This window comes from Lates calcarifer, linkage group LG21 (assembly GCF_001640805.2).
Source record: "Lates calcarifer isolate ASB-BC8 linkage group LG21, TLL_Latcal_v3, whole genome shotgun sequence".
Lineage (NCBI taxonomy): Eukaryota > Metazoa > Chordata > Actinopteri > Centropomidae > Lates > Lates calcarifer.
The window spans coordinates 23638966-23664121 of record NC_066853.1 but is presented as its reverse complement, the minus strand read 5'-3'; the positions used below and the strand labels follow the sequence as shown (position 1 = coordinate 23664121).

General features: G+C 42.7%; 1 protein-coding gene across 5 annotated transcripts; it reads right to left on the bottom strand.

Moving 5' to 3' along the window:
• Positions 1-2741: 2741 nt before the first annotated feature.
• On the bottom strand, positions 2742-25131 carry fam131ab (family with sequence similarity 131 member Ab). 5 transcript variants are annotated; one of them, XM_018684063.2, is made up of 6 exons: positions 24752-25131; positions 20227-20366; positions 15125-15218; positions 14787-14969; positions 9549-9680; positions 2742-7756 (listed from the first exon to the last, which is right to left on the bottom strand). In XM_018684063.2, coding segments are annotated over exons 1-6 (1206 nt in total). In that variant the 5' UTR covers positions 24753-25131; the 3' UTR covers positions 2742-7100. The 5 variants fall into 5 exon arrangements, with proteins under 5 accessions (XP_018539579.1, XP_018539580.1, XP_018539581.1 ...); XM_018684064.2 differs by lacking the exon at positions 20227-20366 and having other exon boundaries at positions 24397-25131; XM_018684065.2 differs by lacking the exon at positions 20227-20366 and having other exon boundaries at positions 24521-25131.
• Between the last annotated feature and the right edge of the window lie 25 nt (positions 25132-25156).

Sequence of the window (25156 nt, the reverse complement as noted above, 5' to 3'; positions counted from 1 at the left end):
CAACAATGCAGGGACAAACGGTGGCAGACCTGGCTATTTTCAGTTGAGGTCGACTGCAGGGGTTTCCCAGCACAGTGTGTCTGGAAGGTGCTCACAGCTCTGGGAATAACAGGGAGGGAGAGGAAGCTGCTTGTAAGCTGGGGGGAGGAGGCAGAGAGAGCCCCTGGTTGGCTCTGGAACAGGCAAGAGGAATTGAGCTGAAAGCCAGAAGAAGATGGGCAGTGACTGGCCATCACCACTAACTAGCCACCTGAAGAACGCTGTGGTTCAGGATTAGAAAGTTGGATGGTACCTGACGTCCTCCTGACATCCAACTGACACCAAGCTTTCCTGGTCGAAAACGTCACTCAAGAGAAAGTGACTGAAGGTGTTAGGATCGAGATGCATTCGATAGTATTTTGGATTCGAGCAGTCACAGACACCAGAAATAAAAACAACACGAGGATTTAGTCTTGACCCAAATACTGCTAGTTATGTTCAGTTCACAGCCTGTGCAGCAGCCATTCAAACCCAAGCCTTAAAATCAGATTTTTCACTCTGTGGTAGAGATCTGATCTTTTCATGGTTGCCTGGACTAGGAAAATCACATGTGGTTCCACCCTGTTTCCACAGACGACAAGATGAGATTGGCCCCACAAAGAAAAATTAAGTCTTTTTGTGTGTGTCATTTTTTTTCCCTTGGTCCTGATGCCAATACTGACTGTATTTTTCTGTAGTAATAAAAAATTCTTAAAACTACAAGGATGCAGAAAAGGACAGAATTATCCACATTATTTTTTCAACGCTGTAGGCTGACATTATGTGACATAAAATCATTAAACACAACATTTTGTGCTCAGTACTGAGAAGCCTTTTATTGCAACATTAAATCTGAGACATAAATGTGCTGATTCCTGTCACGTCTGAATTATCTTTCTGTGTAAGAAAGATGTTTTCTGTGTTTTTAGAAATGTAATGGATACATGACATTATATTATGATAGATGCAGTGTCTCTAGTCTCAGAGAGAGCCTGGCTGCCAGGTAGCTCATAAGACAAAAGATAATCAGAAGAAAAGACAAGTTGAAGGTGGAGAGAAAATATAAAAAGGATTGAGAGAATTAGAGGGTACTGTAAATGAGAGCAACTGAATTCCCCTTTTCTTGTAATTCTGAGTCAAGATCACAAAATAAAGCAGCAACAAGAAGAGTTTGATTCTGTGAAGATGGCTGGTTCACAGAGGATTCAGAATTTGTTGCCAACTTATGTGCTGGCCTTACCTTTTAGTATGGTTTGTATGTTCACTGGTACACTCTATCATTCATGACCCATGATCGAGGTGGCCTGATGGAGCATTTAGATAGTGTTCTTTAAAAGTCTTTTGTCTGCAAAGTCATGTATGGGTCATGACAATACTTCACCTACTAACAAGGCTCATGGACAAGGGAGGCATTCTTGAAGGTGACAATTCCACCTTGATTCCACAGCCACATCCTGGTAACTCCTGATGTCACGGTCATATGCTGCAGGTCATTCTGATCGAAACCTTCCTGTAGATCTCATGCTCATTTCTTTCTTCTATGAACACGAGGCTCTGTTGGATGGTGGTGTTTTAGCCCCTGAGAAACACACACACACACACACACACATACATATATGTATACATAATGGCTTAGATGCATGATCAAAGTACCAACCAACACTACCAACCAGAATATTGGTTGGTAGTTCAAAAATAAAGTCAAATATGCTTTATCACATTTTTTCTGAAAGTAATTTGAGAAGATCAATAACAGGCTCATGTCTTTGTGTTACATATGAAGCTAAAGGCAGGAAGTGATTAGCCTAGCTTAGCATAAGGACTGGCGGCTGGAGAAAACAACGAATGTTGCACTGTTATCAATCTTTTCATCCATCTTTTGTCAAGAAAGACTACTTCCCAAAACATCCACCCATCCATCCATTGTCTATACCGCTTATCCATTAAGGGTCACGGGGGGTTGGAGCCTCCCAGCTACCTCCCAAAAAATCTAGTTTTTTATTGCCTAAGCTTAACCCCACCTTATCTACTGAGGCGGCAGAAGAGATGAAAAGGTTATATGAGTCATTTGGTACAGTTACATGTCTCAAAACACAACACAACAGAATCTTTTTTTTTTTCCAATTGGTGTGTCAGATAGAGCCTTGCATGTTCACATTTTTAGAAACCTCATGAAGCATCTTATTTACATTTCAACACACCAGACTTATGTATATATGCGGTCTACTTGTCTAAAAACCCAGATGATCATACATAGAATGAAATCCATCAGGTCCTCTGCTCTGATATCCCCCTCCCTTCTCCCTCCCAGTCCACCAAATGGATTAGCGAGCTCCCCAGGGACCCATGATGTCATGGAAAAATGAAATACTTACTGCTGCAGAATTACCAAGACCAGCTCGACTCTTTGGTTTCTCTCTGACTGCTGGCCTCTGCCCTGATAATAACTTAATAATGACGATGTCGTCATGTCAGAGGGCTAATTGCAGCAGGCTTTATGGTGTGTATGCCACAGTGAATGTCCAGTAGTAAATGGTTGTTGAAAGAGGTGAATGTGATAGTTCATTATCTAATCAGAGCCATAAAATACTGTGGCTCTGTATGGAACCTAGTGAGATTAATAGAGATTTCTACACCTCTGCTCTCATCTGTCTTTACCTACGGCTCATATAACATAAAAAATAACCACATCACATTTTTTTTTGCAAAGAACAATAACAATGTTTTATTAATTTTATCAATATTTTTATTAACTCCAAATCATATCAGATGCAGCAAACAAAGATTCATTTTTCAAATCCAAGGTGGCAATATTCAAATAATTACATTCAGCCAAAAGAGGAAGAAAAGTATCAGAAAGGAAAAAAGAGGAAAAACAAGAAAGACAGGATTGAGATTTCAGAGGGACGAGAGAAGGTCGAGTGTGTGTTTGACTGATGCTAATGGTGATACACAGCCCACTCAGGATGTGGATGGGACAGTACATTCATTTTGGGTCATCTGTTTTCCTCATACCCTGTTTGTTCATAGTGTCTTTGTCTCTGTTGGGTGAACTGTATGGCTTTGCTCTCTGAACTCTCACATGCTTTCTGTACTGTAAGTCTCTTTCAGTTTTGTGAAAGAGAAAGTGTGTGCGTGTGCCCGGTGTCACTGTGTGCACCCAAACCCCCCGAGGATTGTGGGATGTTGTAATTATGACTGTGGAGGCTAATGTGGGTTAAACACAGACCATCTCTCTCTGTGAGGATTATGTTCTCTATATGCAGTTCCTACAGCAGTTTTCACACTCTCAGTCTCAGTTTTGTTTGCAGGTTTTGTCCTAATATTCACCGCTGGGGATCTGGTGGTGTGGTGAGAGTGGTCCCTGGGCCCTTCAGCTTTGTTCTAAAATGGAAAGTAGGGTATAGGGTGACAGGGGCACCACCACCAACTGAATATTCATGCGCCCTCCTGCCTCGACACTGTCCGACAGATGTTTTGATGTCTTTTTATAGCACTGGGTTCTTCCGCCACTATCACACAGTGACACACACACATACACACAGAATCTGGAGCACTTCTCTCTGATAAGTATCCAATGTCAGCGCTTGCCCGAAGCAACAAACTAAAACACACTGCCCAGAGACACACACACTCACACAGAAAAGGAACATGTTTCCCTCTAAAGACATCTGTCTGGCTCAAGGACAGCGGGGTGGCGCTTCTGTTACTGGGCTACAAAATATTATATATATATATATATATCACTTCCAAACAGAGGGGTGAGCAAGCAACACTTCCCTCCATCGCCCATCGCTTTCCACAAACTGCGAGGAGTTTTCTGGGACAGCTAACCTCAAAAGATGTCACTTACAAAAAGCTTGTGGCAGAAAGGAGGGGGGCTGAGAGAACTGGAAGGGAGGGTGTAGATGGAGTGAAGGGGAAAAAGACAGGAGGAAAAAATAAAGACAGACAGGAGAGAGATACGCATCTCCTGTTCATCAGGCGGTTTTATAATCACGGGCTAATTGCCTGTCGGCAAAGGTAGCACTCAGATGTCCTCTTAGTTACGTAATGAGCCCCCTGTGGGGATAGGTGGAGGGAAAGAAAGAGAGGAAGGGGGGTGAGAGTGAGAGGGGGGAGGAAAGGACAGAGACAAAGAGGGGTGGGAGGAGAGGAGAGGATGGCAAGGAGGACGAGGAGGCAGGAAATGACAGGACAGAGACAGACGGATGGAGAGGAGAGGCATTCATCAGGCTGTCTGTGTGTGTGTCAGCAGGAAATCTTCTGTTCCTATTCTAATGAGGACAAAATGTTCTCACAGGGATACACAGATTCACCACAGAGCCACTTCTACAAAGGGATTAGTAATAGATTTAGGATGGGGTTAAGGTAAAGGTTAGACTGAATGAATGAATAGATTATGGTCCTCACAAGTATAATCAGAAAAACACACTCATGGGTGTGTGAGAGAGAACTCACACAGAGAGAACTGGGTGAATGAAAAATGCATCACACCAAGGTGCCCGTCTTCTCTCTCTCTCTCTCTCTCATACACACATACACACAGTCACAGTCTCACACACACTTCCCGGGGAGAGGATGGGGACACTCAGAGAGATGGACTGAGCAAATGCACAGTGGTGGACAGAGTGAGCTGATAAACAGAGGGGGAGGAATGAACAATACTGCGCTCGCGTCACCGCGCCCGGACAAAAGCGCAACCTCGCCTTGCCAGCATCGCCCAGCTTTTAATGTCAACCAAAAGGACAATGACGCAAACAGGCCCACTGTAACCTCCAGCTACAGCGGGTGACTACACACAGGAGATGCAACAGGATATTTAGTGGCCCTGTCCAAATGAAGGTAGTAGTGTTTCACTCTGCTCCTGCTCATTTTAAAAAGAGAGAAGGGAAAGGAAGCCAAGCCATGGCCTGAGTGACAGAATGGAGGATGTGATGATGATGATGATGATGGTACAACTCGAAGGTGATGAATGAAAGGCACAGCTTCAATGGTTCCCCCTGAGTTGTCACTGTCTTTTCAGTTCTCCTGTCAGCTGATTTAGCTATGTCATCGCTTACTTGTCTCCAAATTCTCCAACTCTGTAGGTACTGTACGCTATTTCTTATCTTCAGTACCATTAAGAGTCCAACCTCCAACGAGAGTTCAGCTACACCAGACACTGTTTTAAAGGGAATCGCTGCGTTGGAGGGGTTCTGGAATGGATATACAGTGCAAGCTTGAGGAGCTTGCTGACATCATACAATACAGCCACACACACATTATCACAAACACACACTCACACAAAATGTCAAACATACAGACTCGCACATTGAGGCTTTTCTAAACAGTCAAACGACATAAAAGAAGGATGAGGGGACTGAATCTGTGCTTTAATTATTTGTAGAAAATAACTACACACACCAGGCTTTCTCACTCGCAAACACACAAAAAAGTCCACACACACGGAGGATCAAGTGAAGTTATGCGTGCGGGCAGGATGCATTTATGCTCTGGTCCAATGGGATTTCCTGAGTTGTATGAATGACAGTCCCTCTGGGAGAACCTCAACAGAGCTCCTCACATCACCATGGAGATGGAAGTTTCTGCATGTGTCACATAAACATGCCCTTTTGCAAACGTCATAGAAAAAAGGGAAAGTATAGAATAAAAGGCAAAGCTTTTCAGGAGTCAGTATGAGAGGAAAGAAAGAGCATTTTTACAAAAGAAACACAAAAGTTCTTCATGAGGATCATGACAAATGGCAATAACAAACCGTATCACAGTATCCTCTTTTGAAATAAAAAATAAAATAAAAACTTTTTGTTCACATTTGTTTTGTTATTTTTTTCCCAGTAGACTATATCACACAGTGATAACGAAGAAAAGGAGAAATCTACAGCCACGTTAGCTTCGTGCAAAAAACCACATACACTGCCACGCCGCATAGGCAAAGAGATAAAAGCAAGACAACGCATACAAAAATATAGAAAATCTCCAATGCAACTCATCTCTTCACAGAAAAATGTTTTCTGTCTTTTCAACCCGCGCTGCTTCCTGCCAAACACCTAGCGTGGAAGGGTCACTTCAGGAACATTCTGTTTGTGTTTGTTGTCATCGCTGCTGCTGTGTAATTTTTTTAAGACAACCAAAGTTCTTGTGTCTTCCATGCAGGAATCCACAGAGCCCCAAAAGTATCCAGTAGCTATAGTTGATCATTATGACAGATGTCCATCATAATGATGTTTGGAATAATGTGAACAACAACATGTTTGAGTGATAGAAAACTAGTACAATAAAAGCATATCATTTCTATCATATCATTTGTGACAAATCTTTTTTTAAACTTTGTTATTTTAAAATACATACTATGTCCTGTCACTTTGTAGACATTCCAGCATTTGCTCATAATTGGTAGTGACAGGGTTAAATAGTTTGGCATACTCAGCAAGCCATGCCCAAAAGGATGCTATTTTGTCTCTTGCAAAGGAGGGGGAGGGAGGAGGAAGGTAAGGGCAGATCCCAGGATGCAGTGTCAACCTGCCCTCCCATGAGAGATGCCGGGGGTAGATGGGCGGGGGGTTATACAGAACAGCTGAGATTACAAACCGTGCTCAAGACCTGGTCAGCCCATCTATTTCAGCACTTGCAAAACACATGCAAAGATAAGTCAGAGTTTTGGACTCAGTCATTCTGTCTGCCTGGTGGTGGCATCCACTTTTGGAGTCACTTTCACAGGTAGGGACGGAGCGGAAACCAAAAACTGTGAGCGTCATACCCACGAGTAAGTAGCTGGACTGCTGTCACAAGTCCATTACTCCCGTTCTCACTCTGATAAAAAAAGATTGTTTGGACGCCTTCAAAGAAAATAGAGTCGATACATCGAAGGGGGACAAAGCAGTTACCAGGTGGAGAGGAGCTGAAATGTTGCAAGTAAGGCAAAGACGGATGATTTACATTTTAGTCAGAGGAAAAAAAAAAAAAACACATGCGCAGAGGTCCAAACTTTTCAGACGGCATGAAGGAGCAGAAGTTGATTCAAAAAAGAAAAACCTCCAAAGAGCTTGGAGGAATTAAACACTGAGGTGAGAAGAGAGGAGTCATTGGTTGTTTGGCTCTCCTGCCCTCTCCTCCTCCTCCTCCTCCTCTTCATCCTCCTCATCCAGCGACACCACTCCAGAGGAGGCCACATCAGAGACCCTCCTGCGTGGGTCATAGTCAGGTGGGTACTCCACCCCGTTTCCCTCCGCCTCCGCCTGGCACACGGTGCTCTCGTAGTCCTTGCAGGGGGTGTCGTCATCCTCGCCTGGTGACAGGTATGTCTCAGAGTAAGACATGGAGTAACAAGGAGAGTCCTGACCCCCGCAGGGCCTGATGCCCCGCCCTACCCCACCCAGGCTGTGGAAGACACAGTCTCCCCCACCAGGCCCACTCTGACCTGCCCTCTGAAGACGGGCCAACAGCTCCTCCCCTCCCTGCAGCGCCGACAGGATCTTTGCAGCGAGCTCTGCAGCGTGGTTGTGGGAGTGGGTGCCGCGGTGGCCGCTCAGGTCACGCAGCAGAGGGTGGTGCTCATCCAGGCTGCACAGGCTGGAGCACAGGGTATCTGGGGAGCCTGCCGTCGGGGAGGGCTCTCCGCTGCCACCTCCTTCCCCACTGCCACCTCCACCCTCACAACAGGGCCCTCGCAGACCAAGATGTTGGCAAAGCTGGCTGTGGATGAGGTCCTTCAAGTAGGGAGGATATGATGGCACATCTAGAGGGAATGATACAGACTGTGAACATAAAGTCCTGAAGGAAGAGGAACAATGATAAGAGAAGAAATATGAGATGAAACTGTAATGTTTACTGTAGGGACTGAGCAATAGAGTTTAGTGGGAATGGTATATTTTATTGTACATATTGCCAGTATTTTTTTTTTTTTTATTTAAAGATATATTTAAAGGTACCCTGTGGAGATTTTATGACCAGTGTTGCTATAGAGTGATGTTTTGATGAGCAAGTCTTAGTTTATGCCTGCCAACAGTTTCATGCTCCTCCACTGGCAGCACATGGCAGAGGAAAAGAAGCCTAGTACTGAGAAAACATGGATATAAACAATGTAGCAATGTAATTTATGAGGACTGAATGTCATTCAAGGTATTCACAGTCTTGCTGAAACACAAGGCAGAGTCCTGCACGAGCCCAATGCTGACCTGACCCGTAGTCAATTAGACATATAGGCACAAAGATAACCAGTTTTGCGATAATCGGCAATGCTATTAGTTAGCTGCATTCTGCATGTTTAGTTCATTTTAATGCATGCTCATACCCGCATAATGCAATGTGCTAAACAAATATTTTTTATTTGTTACTCATAACTTTTGCAGGTTATCCATCGGTGAGGTGTGGGTATCTGACCCAATGCAGGACTCTGCCAAAGGGTGACTTTAAGAGGATTAATTTTGCTCTGTTGCTACAAAGGGAAGCCAAACTCATTGATTAAAAAAGTTTCCACTGCTAAAAGAAATGAAAATGAAATACTATTATTTAATAATGAACATTAATTAAGGAAGAAAAATTATTCTGTTGAAGTATTAGTTACCACAAAAGTTACAATACACTGTGTGTACTGTAGTCTTCAGCTTAATGTGTTTTAATTAATTAATTAACCAGCAGTGCAAAATGATAAGGAAAAAAGAAAACAATTGATGAAAATAAAATAAAAAATATGATATATATACAATAGGAATTAAAGCTGAAATAAAATATTTTTGTGACATACAATGAGTAGGAAAAAGAAAAAACATATATATTAGAATCTGAATTTAAAAAATGTTTGCGATAGTGCTAGGAAAACAGCTGAAAAATCCAAACGTGACATGACAAAGAACTGAATTCTCATCTATGATTGAAAATAAAAAATGCTCTGTCCACTACATTATACATTATATGTCTTCATTATGTACTACAGCAGTGAAATCTGTGTGACAGTGAGGTGAGGAAGTAGGCCTTACAGTGGTATTGACTCAGATCAGGTTTCATGCAGAGCTGATTATCTTCACATACAGGCTGGTGTATGTGAAACTCCATTCACTAAATGGCCCCGGTAGAGGGTAAGAAGCCATAGATGGATATATGAACATACAGCAACAACACTGTGCTGAATGTTAATGGCTGCAGTACAGGTTATTGGTGGTTCAGTGTAATCAAAATGAAAGCTATGGTATACACACATGCATACACACACATGGTCAAATACACTGTGTATTTATAACCCCCTCACACACCATCCTCACACAGACACTGTCTCTGCAGCAAAGGAAATGATATTAAACTTGCAGGAGGGATATCAAATTGCGCTGAGGAACAAAAAAAATGTCGGGAGAGGATGAAAACTAGGGCACTGGGACAATGAGAGATACAGAGAGAAAGATGGATGAGGAAGGCAAAAGGGTATTAAGAAAGAAGGGGACAATATTAAGGAAATAAATGTGATTTAGCTTTACCATGGCTATTGTGTTGTAGAGGTACACTCTGTGTGCGTGTGTGTGTGTGTGTGTGTGTACCTGTGCTCTGCGTGGTGGGCTCATTGGCAGGCAGAAAGTCTTCGTCATATGAGTCATCATTGGACTCATCGCCATCCACAGAGGACCAGGCTCTCAGCTTAGCCTCGGCGATGGCAAACTGCTCTGCCACACCTTCGAACACACACATATATATACACACATGAGCTGCACATGTACACAAGCAAATGCATGGTTGGCATGGTAACAAGCGACCCATTGTGTCTCCATGTCATGCAGCTCTTTTTGTTTGGCACAGTGTGGTATTAGAGTGGTCAGAGACAGCATTCCCATTATAGCCAGTATTCTTCCGCAGTCATTTGGCTGGTGCACTTAAGATGGCTGTCACTGAGTGCTTGATAGTGTTGTTATGCAGGTTGCATTCCTGTCAGTGAAGAGGAGACACTAAATTGGAAGAAGCACAGAGGAGATCCTATGAAAGCACAAATAATATCTGTATGTAACTGGAAATACCAGGAGAAAAATACTTGTTACTGAATGCTTTTCAGCTCATGGCCATGAACAAAAAGAGAGCATCACAAATAATAATAATAAAAAAAAACACTAAACAGGGTGGGATTAACTGTAGCCTAATGGCTCACATGGTAAATTCAGCATAATCTACATTTCCACAGTGATAATTCCATCAGTACAAAAGATCAATATCACTCTCACTACCCCACTACTGTCAGATTATACTTTTAACAGAAATACTAGTTTCATTCATTTGTCTTTCCATTTCCATTTTCTCACATGATTTTAATCCATTGTCTTTTTTTCACATCAAGTAAAGGCTGGATAAAATTACATTAAATTTGGCTCATCATCAATCAAGAGAAAAAGCAAGGTGAATGAACACACATTGCTGTCCTCTCTGTGACCCCTATGATTGTGTAAAGAAACAGGAAAATTTAGGAATAAATGACTCTAAAGACTCTAAAATAAGCCTGTTCTCTTGGCAGCTGAGGTATATAAAGACTCCAGCCAGTGTTGGAGAATTTTCAGTACTTAAGGTTTATTTACAAGGCTTATCTGCCTGTCTGTGTATGTATGTAAAACCACTTTAGCTGCTTTTTGTTGCTGAATTACATTTATACTGCAGCATAATCCCATAAACAATAGCATAATCTTGTATTACTAAAACCTGGATTTTCATATCACACTCTGAGATAAAGTGAGCTGATTTTTATCAGTTGTTGTGGTAGTGTAGTGGTTATTTGCCCAGATTGGTAACTATCATTAATTAATCACCATATTTCATAAGTGACTAAATGACCATTCACATTAATGTGAAACACTTGCAGCTGCCAGAGAGGACATCAGTGTCTGTGTGTTTGGCTGAGGTGACTCAGTATGTGCCAGAACCAGTAAGCCACAAGGTCCAAGTGACCAATCACCTCCAATTATCATCAGCAGCTGACCAATCAGAGCTCCACTCTCTTCTTCTCTTTATCTCCCTGCTTGCCCTCTTCCTCTCAATCCATCTGTTTTGTATTCCTCCCTATTCATCCAGACTCTCCTTCATGTCATGCCTTTTTTCCAGTCGTCTCTCTCAATAAAACGCTCTATCGACTCACCTCAATCTCCTCATTCCTACCATTCCCTTTTCTTTCACTGTGCAATCTTTCAGCCTTGTCCCTCACTTCTCATTTTGATTTCTATCTCTGACTCTCCTAAGTCTCCCCCTCTCTCTGACTCTGTCTCTGGTTATTGCTCAGTATTCATGTGTTGTCTCCCACAGTGAGAGATCAATGGTCTCATTCATCTTCCACTGTAGCTGGGCCCTGAACTCTCCTCACAAACACCGGTACATCTTCCGGCAAATGCATTTGTGTGTGCTGCTCTTGTGTTCTCCTTTGAAAGCCTTTTTTAATTCCTTTAACTCAAGAAGAAAGAGATTTTTCACCCGCATACATACTTTTTTATGTCACTGACCCACATACCACACAAAATTGCCTACAATAGGGATAAAGAGATGGTGCACACCTACAGACACATAAATCCAAATTCTTGTTCTTCTGTATGTATGACCCTAAAATCAATCCCAGCCACAAGTAGGAGGTGACCTAGTTTAATGCCGACCATAAGAAACTTCTTTTTTTTAATATCATCTGATGGCAAAATTCGAACAACAAAATATTTAGTTTTTCAAATCTTTACGACATAATACAAAATTTTTACACCTGTCAGATCTTTGATATTAATGTTTTTTCTCAGAAATATTAAATTGGTTAGGAGGTAAAGGTAACTCATCCACATGAATACAGAACATTATCTTGTCTTAAATGCAAAATGCTTATTTCAAACCTGCATTAACTGTTTTTGGCCACTTGGTGGAAACAAGCTGTGGACAACTGACACATCACCTTCTAAGTTGATATGACAAAGTTATATCAACTTATCCAGCAGGCATGCACAAACATTAGCATTCATCTAGCATTGCTTTTCTTGCTATCTGATGAATGCAAGTTCAATATTTACTCTAATTTTAACTCTATTTTTGAGAGAGACTGTAGAGTTGAGTGAAAATTGTCTACAGGTTTGTCATGTCACTATGAGTGACTTCTTTCACATTACACATGACATCAACTGTTAATAAAAATATATATTATTGATAACAGCTGCTCTACAAAAAACTGATGTAGTTTAACATTATGTCTTCACCAGTGCAACACTGCTGCATCATTAGCTGTCACTTGTATCAAAGACATGTTTGCCAACACAAAATTTTGATAATCTGGCAGGCCTGTTTGCTGATGACTGGTCAGGCCATCTATACCTCTGCTACACTGTCACTTTCCTGTGCACCAGAGGCTGGAATACAGCCACTCACACACTGAGATAAGTCTCTCTGTGTGTCAGTCAAGGCTGGCAGCCAGTGTTACGCATTACACTGCAGCCTTAACTACAAAGAATATGTGTGTATGTGTCTGTGTGCTGGCAGAAGTCAGTCTATCAATAGACAACCCACCAGGATGCCCTCTACACTCACACACACATACACACACACCAGCGTGTTCTACCTTAACTGGGTTTTTATACACATCAAAGAATCACTTCACACATTCTTACATGCTCACTTAATGTACTAACGCGCTTGCTGACATTCACGCAGTGTGTCCAGTCACCCTCAGTAACACCATCACTGCGCTACAAGGAGACAGTTGACAAAAATAAAAGGAGTCAGCACAACTGGCAGTTCCCTGATGAGGCGGGTGCATGGTGATGATGTAAGCTGACGAGACAAGGAGAACTGTAATATATAGTAATAAGTCTCCAACCAGCCCCACTGTTGGGCAACTTACTACACACTAATTAAATGCAGCAAAAGTGTGTACAGAGCATCAGAAGTTCTTGCTAAGGATTAGACCCTGTTTTTGTGCCATTTACAACAAGGCAATGTATGATGTAAATGGCCAGGTTCTGTTCTTAAAAGACTATCTATAGTGCTGAAAATCTATTTAAAGATAATACTTGATTAAAAAATAATCATTTGTGATACTTTGAACTTTGTCATTTCAATAATTTGGCTTGTTTGAATCATGATTACAGTCACACATAGCTAAAGAATACTTATATGGATCTTAGAGAAGAAAGTAGATGTCATGTAAATGGTAAGATAAAAGAGAGGACAGAAGAAAGAAAGGAGAATAGAGGAGGCACAGAGGAAAATCGCTCAGTCACGGTGGCACTAGCCAGGAGCAAAACCTTACTGTGCAAATTAACCTTGAGAGTCTGCATTGCAGGGAGCGAGCAAGAGAATGGAGGGAGAGCAGGCAGGAAGGACAGGGTGAAAAAGACTGAATAAAAGAGGAGATAAAGAGACAGAGGGCAGAGAGGAATATTAAAAGAGGGGACGATGTGAAAAGGAGAGAGGAGGAAATAAATAGAGAGGGCAGGGGCGAATGAAAGAAAAGTAAAAGATGAAGAGAGTGAGTAAAAGATAGAGGAGACAGATGAGCTGTGGGTGAGCAGTGCTTTGAGAGAAACAGTCTATACTGTGTGTGTGTGGAGGAAAAGAGTTAAGGGTGACAAAAATGTGGCTGCAGGGCTGCAGAACCAGATGTTCCAGCTACACCTGGTGTTAACGTGATCTGTATCTGGATATCTTATCTGGATAATGTCATTTGATTAACTTCACATTTACACCTGATACTAATACACATCCTTGTCAGCCAGGTCCAATAAAACTGCTGTATGGCTTTCGCTTTTACCGAGGAGGGTTCATCCAAAGCTTTTTGACATACAGCCTGAAACGTAAACAAGGGGTTAGGAGACCTTCCAACTTGTTGGGTAAACAGTCCACTTATATCACATGTCAAAATCAGTTTACTCATCATGAGGCATATTAGCTGTGAACAGTTGAATGATGTTTTCTGTGGTTCAGGGGAAGGTTTGTCTATAACAGACGTGGAGGGTTTAATGGAGATAATATCAGTTTGCATTATAGGAATTGTAGAAACCAGCTTTTGGAGTTTGCAGTTTTGGAGCTAGTAGTTAATAGAATGATATCTCAGCCTGATTTTGACCACTCTGTTGTTGTTGTTTTTTAATGTGTCTTGTGAGCCCCTAAACTTTATGGGAGGGTGATATTACAGTAAATTACTGAAATGCACCTTTAACAAAGTGGTCACACTGTACAGATTGCATTTCCACCAGACCACCTTCAGATGTTCCTGGCAGATCCAACAACATTCTACAGGCAAAGCGTTCTGTGAGCATTTACAACTTGCATTAATGCTGTTTTCCTCAACCAGATTAGTTGTCAAAAATGTATGTTAAAATCAGGTTTAGGGATGAGAATCAAAGTCTCAGCTTTCCAAAGTGTTAATATGACTTTACAGTCTACCACTCTATATTATGGAAAAAACTAGTTTTGTTTGAAGCAAATTTCTGTGCATTCATGTCTATGAAATGCATGCTGGGAACATTTTTATTAATGATCTCAGTATTTTCAGCAGAGTGTAATTAATGAGCAAATAAATATTAATCTGATCCTTTTTAAATATGTTTACCTTTTTGTTATGAAGTGGATTTTTTTTAAATTAGCATCCCATCTGTGATCTTTCATCATTAATTCACACATTTTCAGGAGCCCTCTTGCTCTAGGTGTGAGTCATCTCTTCTGTGTATCTGTTGTCAACTGCCTGTGAAAACTCTTTCAGTGTGAGTGTAGCAAAGCAGGGTGCTTTAATATTTAAGTTATAAACAAATCGCACAGACAAACAACAGAAGTCTTACCAGCAGCGAAGCGTGCCTCCTGTTCTCCCTCAGAAAGATCAGAATAGGAGTTGAAGTCTGATTCAAGGGCTGCTGGAGTGTCCATAGGCTTACACCAGCCTTTCCATTCTATTAGGTGGGCCACTCTGCCCTGCGCCATTGCTGTAGGCTTTGTCACATGGTCCTTCACTACCTGGGAAATACCTGCAAGGCAAACGTTAAGGGTTATGCTACAGTATAATCTTGTAATGATTACACATTTTCAGTATGTACAGATGCATCTACAGTGTGTAGAAATGTATATGTTTGTATGTAAGGTGTATTCAGAAACTTGTTTACATGTTAAACATTGCACTTACCATGGAGGGAGGATCGCGCTAATGCAGCAATCTCTTGAATGGTAAGAGCTCTTCTTGATTTTGGTAACATTTCAATGGTGTCATCAACATTCACCTGCAATGACAAGAGAAGTGAATGTGAGTGAGGGATAAAATGACATGGCAGCTCATTCAGTGTGAATGTGAGCCAGCTTCTGAATACATCCTGCAATGACTCACTGGAAAATCCAGTGTGTTCTTTTGATGGAGGAAGATCTCCTGTATTCAAAGTACTTCAACTACTTCATTGTACTTCAAGGCCTTGGAAATTGAAGGCTTTTCTCTTTACAAACTAATCAATGTTTTAAGAAGTCACAAGCTGTATGCAAACAACACATACACATGCATTTATAACATCTGTTCAGCTAACATCTCTTATTTAATGTAGAAGAGTAGAAGCAATATTCTAAAACAACAATTACAACAACCATGTGAAACTGGAGGCTAATTGTACTCACATGTTAGCTTTCAGTGGTTTGTTAACTTAGCCTGCTGGCTAATTAGCAAACTAATAGTTTGTTCAGGTAACTGAGCTGACTCTTCTCAAACTTCAATACAGAGTATTCTTATGTAACTATGGCTGCAAACATGGGTGCATGAAAAGAAAAAAAAAGTATGTCTTTGGTTCTAGATTGGTTGCTGTATATTTGCACATTATTTACATGCAGCCAATACCCAGGTGGACCTATGGAGCAGCACCAGATGTGGCTGTTAGGACGTTTATGTAAATACAAATGTTTTGTGTATAATAATTATATTAGAAAACTTATTGAAAGAAAAGTGATAAAGGACTGTGCCCAGAGGGCTAGATAGGTAAATTCCTCACAATGACTTAACAGAACCAGACAGTAGGCCCCCTACTCCAGGTCTGTCCTCCATCAAATCCGTCTGTGCTGTAAAGTCAAACCACAGAGAGAGTATCAGGTGTTGACAAGTTCCTTTGTCCGCTGACTCTTTTTATAGCCCTACCTGTACTCACGTGGGAAACAGGCACGTCAACAGTAAAGGCCACATGCTGAGCTGACGTTGCCGTGTTGTTACTCAATATGGGTGGACACACATGGCTGACTGAGCACTCTGATGACTTAGGCAGACAAGTCTATCTCAACAGGTACAGATTGAGTCCAGTAGCATGATGACTGATCTCAGTTCTCTGATGCTCTAATTTCACCTGCTCTCATTTAGAGGAACAGCACTGAGCTACTTGACTTGCTAGAATAACTGACCATTTAGTAAACGTAATGCTTATTTGAATTTAGATAGTACAGCCCACATTTGATTGCAGTGAATAAGAAAACACCAGATACTGTGATGAAGTTAGCTCATCCCAGAGGCATCACCCTGACCTTGTCCTGCCAAATTAATTTAATAACAACAAAATACCAACCAAATAAATAACAAACAACAACAAAATTATCTGTCAGTAAGCCCTGCAAGAGCGAGGGGGGATCCCGAGCTTGCGATGGTATCAGCGGCTGCCGCGAGGCGTGATAATCCTCTTGTGCCGCAGAGCAGCTCACAGATCAGAGGGAGGATAATCTGGAGGAGCCGTGACATATACCCTCAAGGAGTGTTAGAATGATATATTGTTTTGGCCTTTAATTAAAAATCAGATGTCTAGAAGGTAACATTGTCCACCCACACTTGAGTATGTTTTATTTGTCATCAAATGGTTGCCCAGAGAAATCACTCCAGTATGGTGTAGGAGGATTTTATATACCTTCAGGGCTATCCAACTGAAAAACACCTGTCTTACCCTGCTTAATGCTGTTAAACGTGGTTTCATTGCAAGTATTTCCTGCAGAGTATCCCATGATGATATAAATGGTATTTCATAGACATTTCTACCCAGACAAGAACAAACAGAACAGAACAAATTTCTGGAGTTTGGAGGCACAAAATGGTCCAATTTAAGTATATATCAGCATGACCCTGTGCTTAGGCATCACCGTATCACACAGTTTCAGTTAGCAGCACCGCTGGCTGCCGACTCTGCTCCTTCATTCACCCTCCCTCCCCGCTCTCCTCCCCCACTGCCCTACTGAACAGCAGAGCGAGCACAGAGAACGACATGAGCAGTACTCAGAACAGACAGTTACACCACTGTGCCACATCTTTTCCATCACACACTCCAACAACATGCACGCAGCATACCCATAAACATATGCACATTTAAATACATTAATAATCCCAAATATGACCTTAAGATCAAGCTGAATCCGAACATTACAACTCTTATATCTAAAGCTTAATATCTCAAAACAGCTTGTCAGGAAAGACTTGTGTCTATGGTAAAGATATTTGGCCCCAGTTATACACACATAATGTCAAGAGGTGGTAAATCGTCATGGTCTGGTGAACACAGACAGTTGTTGGGATGCTGCTTATGTTCACTTTTTGCTCTTAAATCATTGGTTAACTGTTGTCTCTGTAAGTGAGTGCTGTGGACCAGCATGGCCTGGAGACAGCACAGAGTAAAAAAATGCAACAGATTCTTCAACACAACGCGCTTGTTAGGAGTCAAGAGGAGGCAGGGTTCAGGGTGACGGTGGGTGACAGCACAGGTGTCTCCCTATCTGCGTCACCTGGAGGCCAGCACACACACACACACACACAAAGAAGCACAAGAATTTTAGTTTAGTTTTGGGTGTGTGTGTTTCAGGATTGAGGCTCTATACAAAAATAATGCTTTTGATTTTTTTAAGTAAAATGATCATGTAGCAAATCCTTTTTGTTACTTTTTCACCTCAACACCAGTTTCCTCAGTTTTAATGGGCTAAGTAAGGTTACATCACAGCAGAAATCTAACTTAGGCCATTGTGCTGGCAGAATGAGTCAAATACCCTTTTCTCTCTTATCAAACGTCAGCGACAAAACACAACAGCGAAGACACATTTTGCCAGTTGGTTGGATTGCTCTTTTAGTTCTCTGTCAAACACACACACGCAGGCATACATGGAATTCATTATACAAAACTGTATGAGAGGACGAGCAATGAATGGTGTCTGTGGAACAGACTGGCATGATAACTGCTTCCTGTGGTGGAAAATAACCTGAACATCCTTCTCCTTTGACGTTCTGCCCGACTGTGCATACCTCTCTCTCTCTCTCTTTCTCTTTCTCCCTTTTCTTGCTCTATCTCTCAACTTTTCCACAATGGGAACATTTCTATGGCAACTAGTCGCTATGGAACAATTCCTCACGGTATGCCTGTGCGCCTGATTCACTGATGATGTCACACACTCAGAACACCAACCGACGGCCACAACAGCCAAATTAATGACTCCTGCCTTCCAGCTTTTACTTACTGTAGACGCTGCAGCACACCTGACACAGGCGTCAGAGATGAGGCATTTGCATCATCATAGCCAAATTTAATCTCACATGTTGCATTATAATGACAGGTATGAGGGGAAAAATGCAAGCTATTTTCATATTTTAATTTTTAAGTTTTATGACTAACAAGCTTGAATATTTTACACCCTCTTACATACATATACTCAAGTATAATACTTAAAGAGGTGTTTATATAGATCTAGATCTACTATAATACTTTGTTAAATGACAAAAGTCTGAGTAATTTCCTAATACATAATCTGACCAGCTGTGGCTAATGTGTGTCTTTTGGATTGTACTTGAGGTGTAAAGCATTAGAGAGCCCATTCTCTATAAAAGAGCTGTGATAAGATCAGAAGTCCAGCCAACCTGTCTCTCATCGTGGCCTGTATTCAATAACAGGCCCGCCGCCCATGAAGACCGAGAGGCTGCATTTCATAATGGATCACTTAGGCACTGCTAATCATCGCCTGGCTGGCTCACTGCAACACATCAGTTTCACACCCAGATGGTGTGCACTGATGGATAAAAGAGGCAAGGTGGATTCATCATCATCAATACCATCATCATTGTCATCATCATCATTTCTATGAGCATCCTGCAAACTTAAGGTCTACAGTCTTAGTTTAAAACGCGCAGGCAGTATCATGCTAGAAGGTCAGAAACTCTGATGTAACTACTGGAAAGGAAAATGCTTCGACAGGCTTTTGAATTCAGATAAACATTTGAGTAGCTACTATGCAAAAGTAGCATCTCACAGCTGAGTTGATCCAGCCAAGCATGCATGGACTAACAGTGCAGCTGGTCTTACTAACTGCACCTCTTAAGAACGTTTGTGTTAAATTTTGTCCAAAGGTGAGAAGCATTACCCTCTGTGTCACTGAGATTTCATTTAAAATCCCAAATTAAAAATTAATTGCTAATTAGGCTGAATGACTTGCAAATAATTAGAAACCAACTGGTTCACACTAATGAAAACTAAAATTGAGAAAGAACTCAGAGTTGAAACACACACATTAAAGACTTGGATAGTTTGATTAATAAGGTAATTATTAAACCAGGAAGGGTTGAGAAAATAATTTTCTGCTTCATGTGGTGAATTACATTTCAGACTGTTATCTTTGCTTAGGAATATCTGGTAGGTGCCCAGCTAGGTTATAGTACGCTAGGTTGCTTGTAGCCTGGCTCAAATCATGGGAAGTGATGTAGGCATAACATCCCACAATCCATGGAACAATAAAAATGAATGTCAATAGAGTACTTGGTTCCTCACAGTTAGCCTTCTGAAATTAGTTTGCCTTTCACAATAGGTAAAACAATAGTAAAACAATGGGTAAAACAATAGTTTAATTCTCCGAAATGCCGCATCAGTTTTCAAATAACAATTTTACGACTCCGTGAGGTGATGTAGAATAAGCTATCAAACGTTTTTGCCCAGCGTCTTGGCAAAATGTCCATTTTGTATGAGAGTGCTGCTCTCTTAAATGGTCCCTGCACGCTTCCTCTAAATCTAATGCGTCATTTGCTTAATTTGAATCATCACTATCCACTGTAAAACATATAACATATCAACTGTCCTATGTTTTAACTAAAGTGGGCTAAGTCTCTCGAAGAGTTGAGAATGCACGAGGTTTTAGTTAAGCTATATTAGCTAGGCTATATTACAAAACCAGACCAATGAGAGAGAGAGAGAGTGAGAGAGAGAGAGAGAGAGAGAGAGAGAGAGAGAGAGAGAGAGAGAAGGGCACCTCGCTGAAGTCCAGTGCGCCCAAAGGTGCTGTCAGAATCAGTCTGCGCGCCAAGCAGGTCCGCGTGCTCCCCAAAAGCGCGAGGTCAGACAGGGAGCTTGCCGCGCTCCAGTCCACGCGCAACGAACCGTCAACCGCCACTGTCAGGAGGAAGAGAGCCACGTGAAGACAATAGCAAATGAACAATCGTAAAACTCATAGTAGCTCCGCACCACATTCTCACTCCAAAATAAATGAAAAAAAACGGTCTAATTTTAATATTATGACAACAACGCTTCCACTTTAATGTGACCAAACGTTATTGTTCATAATACGTATAGTTTTATTAATGGAGCAAGAATCACCAACTATGAGTTTTAAAGATTTGGCTAATCCTTGGTGCTTGTTGTCTTACGGTCATAGTTGCAATCACCATGCCAACCCATGCCTCCATGGGGATCCCAGGGCAGCCACTGAGGTGCGATGACCATATAAGGGAATGTAATGTTGCCGTATCTCACTGCAGTTTTCCCCAAAGAAAACCACAAACACACAGGCTACATAAAATTTCAGAATGCCCCCAGATAAACATACCAGCCACTTTCTACGTTTCTTTTAAAAGGACATAGGCTGCATCTACAAACAGTGGGGGATTGAAAGCAATTGTAAAGCATAGATTCAAAGTAATCATCTGAATAAAGAACTCAAAAATATTTCAAAGGATGTTGTTTTAATAGTTCTTTACAGCACCATCAGGATGTAGTTAGGCTTTCATTTAAGGTGCTGTAGAACTTTAAAAGCATTTTAGGCTTGTACCATGCACTTTCACTGAGTGTCTAGTTCTGGAGTACCCTTCCCTTTTTTTGTTATGCATGGTACAAGTCTAAGTGTTGGGCTCAGCCTTCACATAGGCCTTTATTGCAGCGTACTCTGTAGAGACTACTTGTAGTGAGATAACATAAGGGGCGGGTGTGGAGGCCTAATTCCATGCACTTTAAAGCCATGCCATGTCATGCAGGTAAGGCTCTGGCAGTAGCCAAAGCCTGTTTGATATTTTATGAGGTTGGTTTTGCTTTGTCAGAGGGTAAGCAGCTGTATAAAACATAAAAAGCACAGAATAAGGCACATGCCTGAGATGGCACTGTGCAGTTTTACTCCCCTGCTGTGTTAATACACATTTCTCTGACATGAACAGGCCACGTCATCAACACACCAAACACAGGCGAGCTGCGGAACCAGCAGCGGCGCGTGGAGCGAAAATGTCACTCAGCAACCTCCCGGCTGCAAACGTCACCTTAATGGCTTACAGATATAGAATCATTCTATATGAGTTTAACCTTTCTAACAGCTGTCCTCGTCATGACATAACAGTCTCGAGGACCGTGATGGACCAGAGGCGCTTATAAACCTGCGGACGGGGGCCTGGCACAGTTACACCTGCAGCGCAGCGTCCAGCAGAACATTTCAGCACCTGGACAGCTCCCATCCGTCACATACTGAATATTCATCGGGCCTCTACGCGCGTGCGCGCACACATACACACACACACACACACACACACACACACACACATACACACTTGCAATCCTGCGCGTGCTCGCCACCCTTCAAATCAGATTTGCAAAACCAGATTAAGAGGTGGGCCTCCAAATGTCAGTGCCTGGCTCCTCTTCCAGCCCTCCACTGCGGGGACGCGTTTCTAGTTACTGGCGCTGAAAAGAACAACTCGGTCGATTAGTCGCCAGCACCCATCTCAAATACTAAGCCCAATATCAAGACCGATCACTCACCCCGGGGTCAAAGACCTGCCGTTTAGCGCACCGAGCTCAAATTGCCCACCAGCAGAATTCAATATGTGCCATTTAACTGGGTGTGATGAAATCAGATGCCCGGGGTGCATTGTGTCGTTGAATCTGGGGCATCTTGGTCAATGAAAGTATTGTTTAGAGGAGTGAGAGATGCGCACGTGTTGTGTATAGCGTTGGATTGATGAGCAGAATGTGACAGTCATTTGAGCCCGGGGTATAGGCTGTGCGGCCCCGCTGTTTTCTAAAAACCCACAGCGATTATTATGGTGACACGTCAGCAACTAATTGCCAGAAAAAGCTCATATTTCGCATGGATCGCCACAGATTCCTTTCAACCGATGAGTGTGTATTAAACGGGTTTATTGCCATTTACTGCGACACACAGATTCTAAATGACATTGCGCACGTGAAATATTTTGCATTCCTGTCTGCATTGCACAAATCCGGTAGATCAATGTAGTACATGGTTTTACAGCAATGACCCTGAGTCAGACCAAAGATGCGGTTTAAGTGACATTGCTGTTGGCTGCAGATCAAATAAAATTGGAAATAAACATGTCATGGAGCAGACTGATGGGACTCATCTGAGGTACATTCTGGGAGAAACGCGAGACACATACAACCATAATGGGTTTGACGGCAGTGTTAGCCTCTTTACAGCAACTTGTGGCGGCTCTCCTGCAGTCAGCCTCCATCTGTGGCTAATTTGTTAATTTGTTCGACGTCTTTTTATCTTAATTAATCTTCTTCCCCTGACTGTGATCTTGCTGAAACGGAGCTGCGGCTCCAATAGTGTCTCCTCTTCCCTCAAAGCAAACGAGAATTGCAGTCAATTTATTTTTATTTATTTATTTTACTGTGGCCTCTCTCTCTTTATTTTTCTTTCTCTCTCTCTCTCTCTCTCTCTCTCTCTCACACACACACACACACACACACACCTTCTCTTTGTGTAGTTGCCGTTGTCGTGGAAACTGCAGATGGAGAGACCTCCGCCGCGCATCTCTCTCGTGTCTTTCGGGCTTTCTGAAAGACTTATGAGCGAATCAACACAATTAGGTCAAGACCAGCGGCAGAGAGATGTCACACAAATACAGGCTAAATATGAGAGTCAAACAGGTGGCTGCCGGGCGACCTACTGTATATGACACACCTGATATCAGGAGTGTAGCTGTATGTGGGGGTTTATGGGACTAGGGCACGTCCTTACGCACTCCGAGACAAGGAGACGGGGACAAGGCGCCATAATCATCAAGTGACTGAGGCGACAGATTACACAACCAATTAAAGGCGGAGAGTGGATCAGTGCGCAGGGATGTGACGGATAAGTCACAGGTTGGAAGGTCGCATGTAACGTTTACATCACTTGAGAAAAATGAGCGACCACATCTATTCGTGTGAGATGGATGGATGGATGAATAGATGGATGGATGGATGTGGGGCAGGTTTGATTTATGGAGGCTTACAGGGGGAACCCGGTCAGGCAAATAACATAGGGGGAATATCTGGGGGAGACACGCGTCTCGCGACGGGGCCCACGGCGACGTTTTAGTCGTCAGCGGAGAGGATGGAAGACACGTACAACAAAGGTGTAAACAACCGTGAGAGCAAGTAGATGCGGTGGCAACAGGAAGCTTGTTTCTTGGCAACAAGCAACTATTGCTGCATGTGTGTGCCTTGAAGATTTGATGGAGTCCGTTTAAATCTGGACCTCTGTGGATGCAATGCAAACTAATCTGTGCATTTGACCTGAAAACTAAGAGGACATTCTTAGAAATAACGAGTTAAGTGCCTTACGATTTTTTTTTTTATTTTTTGCACGATCGCATGCCTGACGAGAGGAGCAAAAAGGTGTCCTACCTTGCAACTAAACTGGGTCAGCGCGGTCAGAACCATCGTGTCCGGATGAGTCTCCTTGTCACAGATATGGGCTAAAAGCCGTTTAACCGCGCATCCCTCAACGGTGTCAAGAGCGCCTCTGCCTTCTCTGTCTGTGGCTGGCGTGCTCACTAAAAAGCTGATGGCAACTCTCGTAGCATCGCGATGTTTAGGCTGCAGATACCAGCCCCTCAGCTTGTTCCCACCACCCCATTGAAACGCACCCCTACACACATAAACACCATTTAACCTCCGGTGGACTGACACTGTTTAAATCCCAGTTATCTACAACGTTTATTACATGTGAGCTCCTTATTCATATGCATATGACTCAGCAGCGCTATCATGTGTCTCACATCTCGGGCACAGCATGCTGTGCACTACAAGCACCCAAATTCTCCCATAGCCTCTGCACCCGCGAAAGGCTGCAGCACAAACAAATGCGAAAAAAAAAAATCAGGCTTCCTCCAGCGTGCTTTTTATGAGAGCAAATTTAAACAACTCTTACCAACTGGCGCTTTGGAGCTGATACAGCCCATTTTCGCAGCTGCATGTAGAGCCTTTAAGGAGAGCAAATCTCTCAAATTTTCTTTCCCTAATTTCCTTTTGTAGCTAAGAGACGCCCAGCGTACCTCACTGATCGAAAGCCTCTGTCACTCTCCTCATCTACGGAGGCTCCGCTGGGTTCCGGTACGAAGCGAAGCGATGCGAAGCGGCAGCGCGCCTCTGTGCTCAGACCGCCGGAGTGACGCCGAGGGCAAGGGGGAGTCCGGCCATCACTTCTGCTCCGTGTTTTCTGTGTTTTTGACTTGCTTCAAATCCATATATGTATAAAATAAAAAAGTTTGCGGTTAAGTTTTTACTTTTAGTGTGTTCAGTCTTGGATGAGTCTCAGCTCTACGTCACCGGTTGAAGGGTCGCGTCCTGCGGTTCAGCACCACAGCGGAAGGACAGCTCTGTAGCAGGCGGCGGCGGCGGCAGCATGAGTTTCTGTCCCGGCCTGGCAGCTGCAGGCGCTGGGGTCACTGCCGATCAAGTCCACGCCACATCACACGTCAGCGCGGATCCGGTCTCTGTGCGCTGCTCTTGCTGTCTCTCGGTCAGATAGTGAACCATTAGAGGGTGACACATTGATACAAAAATCCCACGCTTAACCGCTTATATACAGCCCACACCAGATTCCGCCTCCTTGAACTGTTTTTCTCCGCTAGGTAGAAGCGGAATGAGACGTGATTGGCTGGTGTCACCTTACATGCCAGCCGACATGG

What these genes read in the sequence shown, in the direction of transcription:
- fam131ab (XM_018684063.2), bottom strand. An exon ending in GGAGGCACGCTTCGCTGCTG is followed by an intron (nt 9,681 to 14,786) that starts GTAAGACTTCTG and finishes GTGTGTTCGAAG; the next exon opens with GTGTGGCAGAGCAGTTTGCC. An exon ending in GCCCACCACGCAGAGCACAG is followed by an intron (nt 7,757 to 9,548) that starts GTACACACACAC and finishes CATTCCCTCTAG; the next exon opens with ATGTGCCATCATATCCTCCC.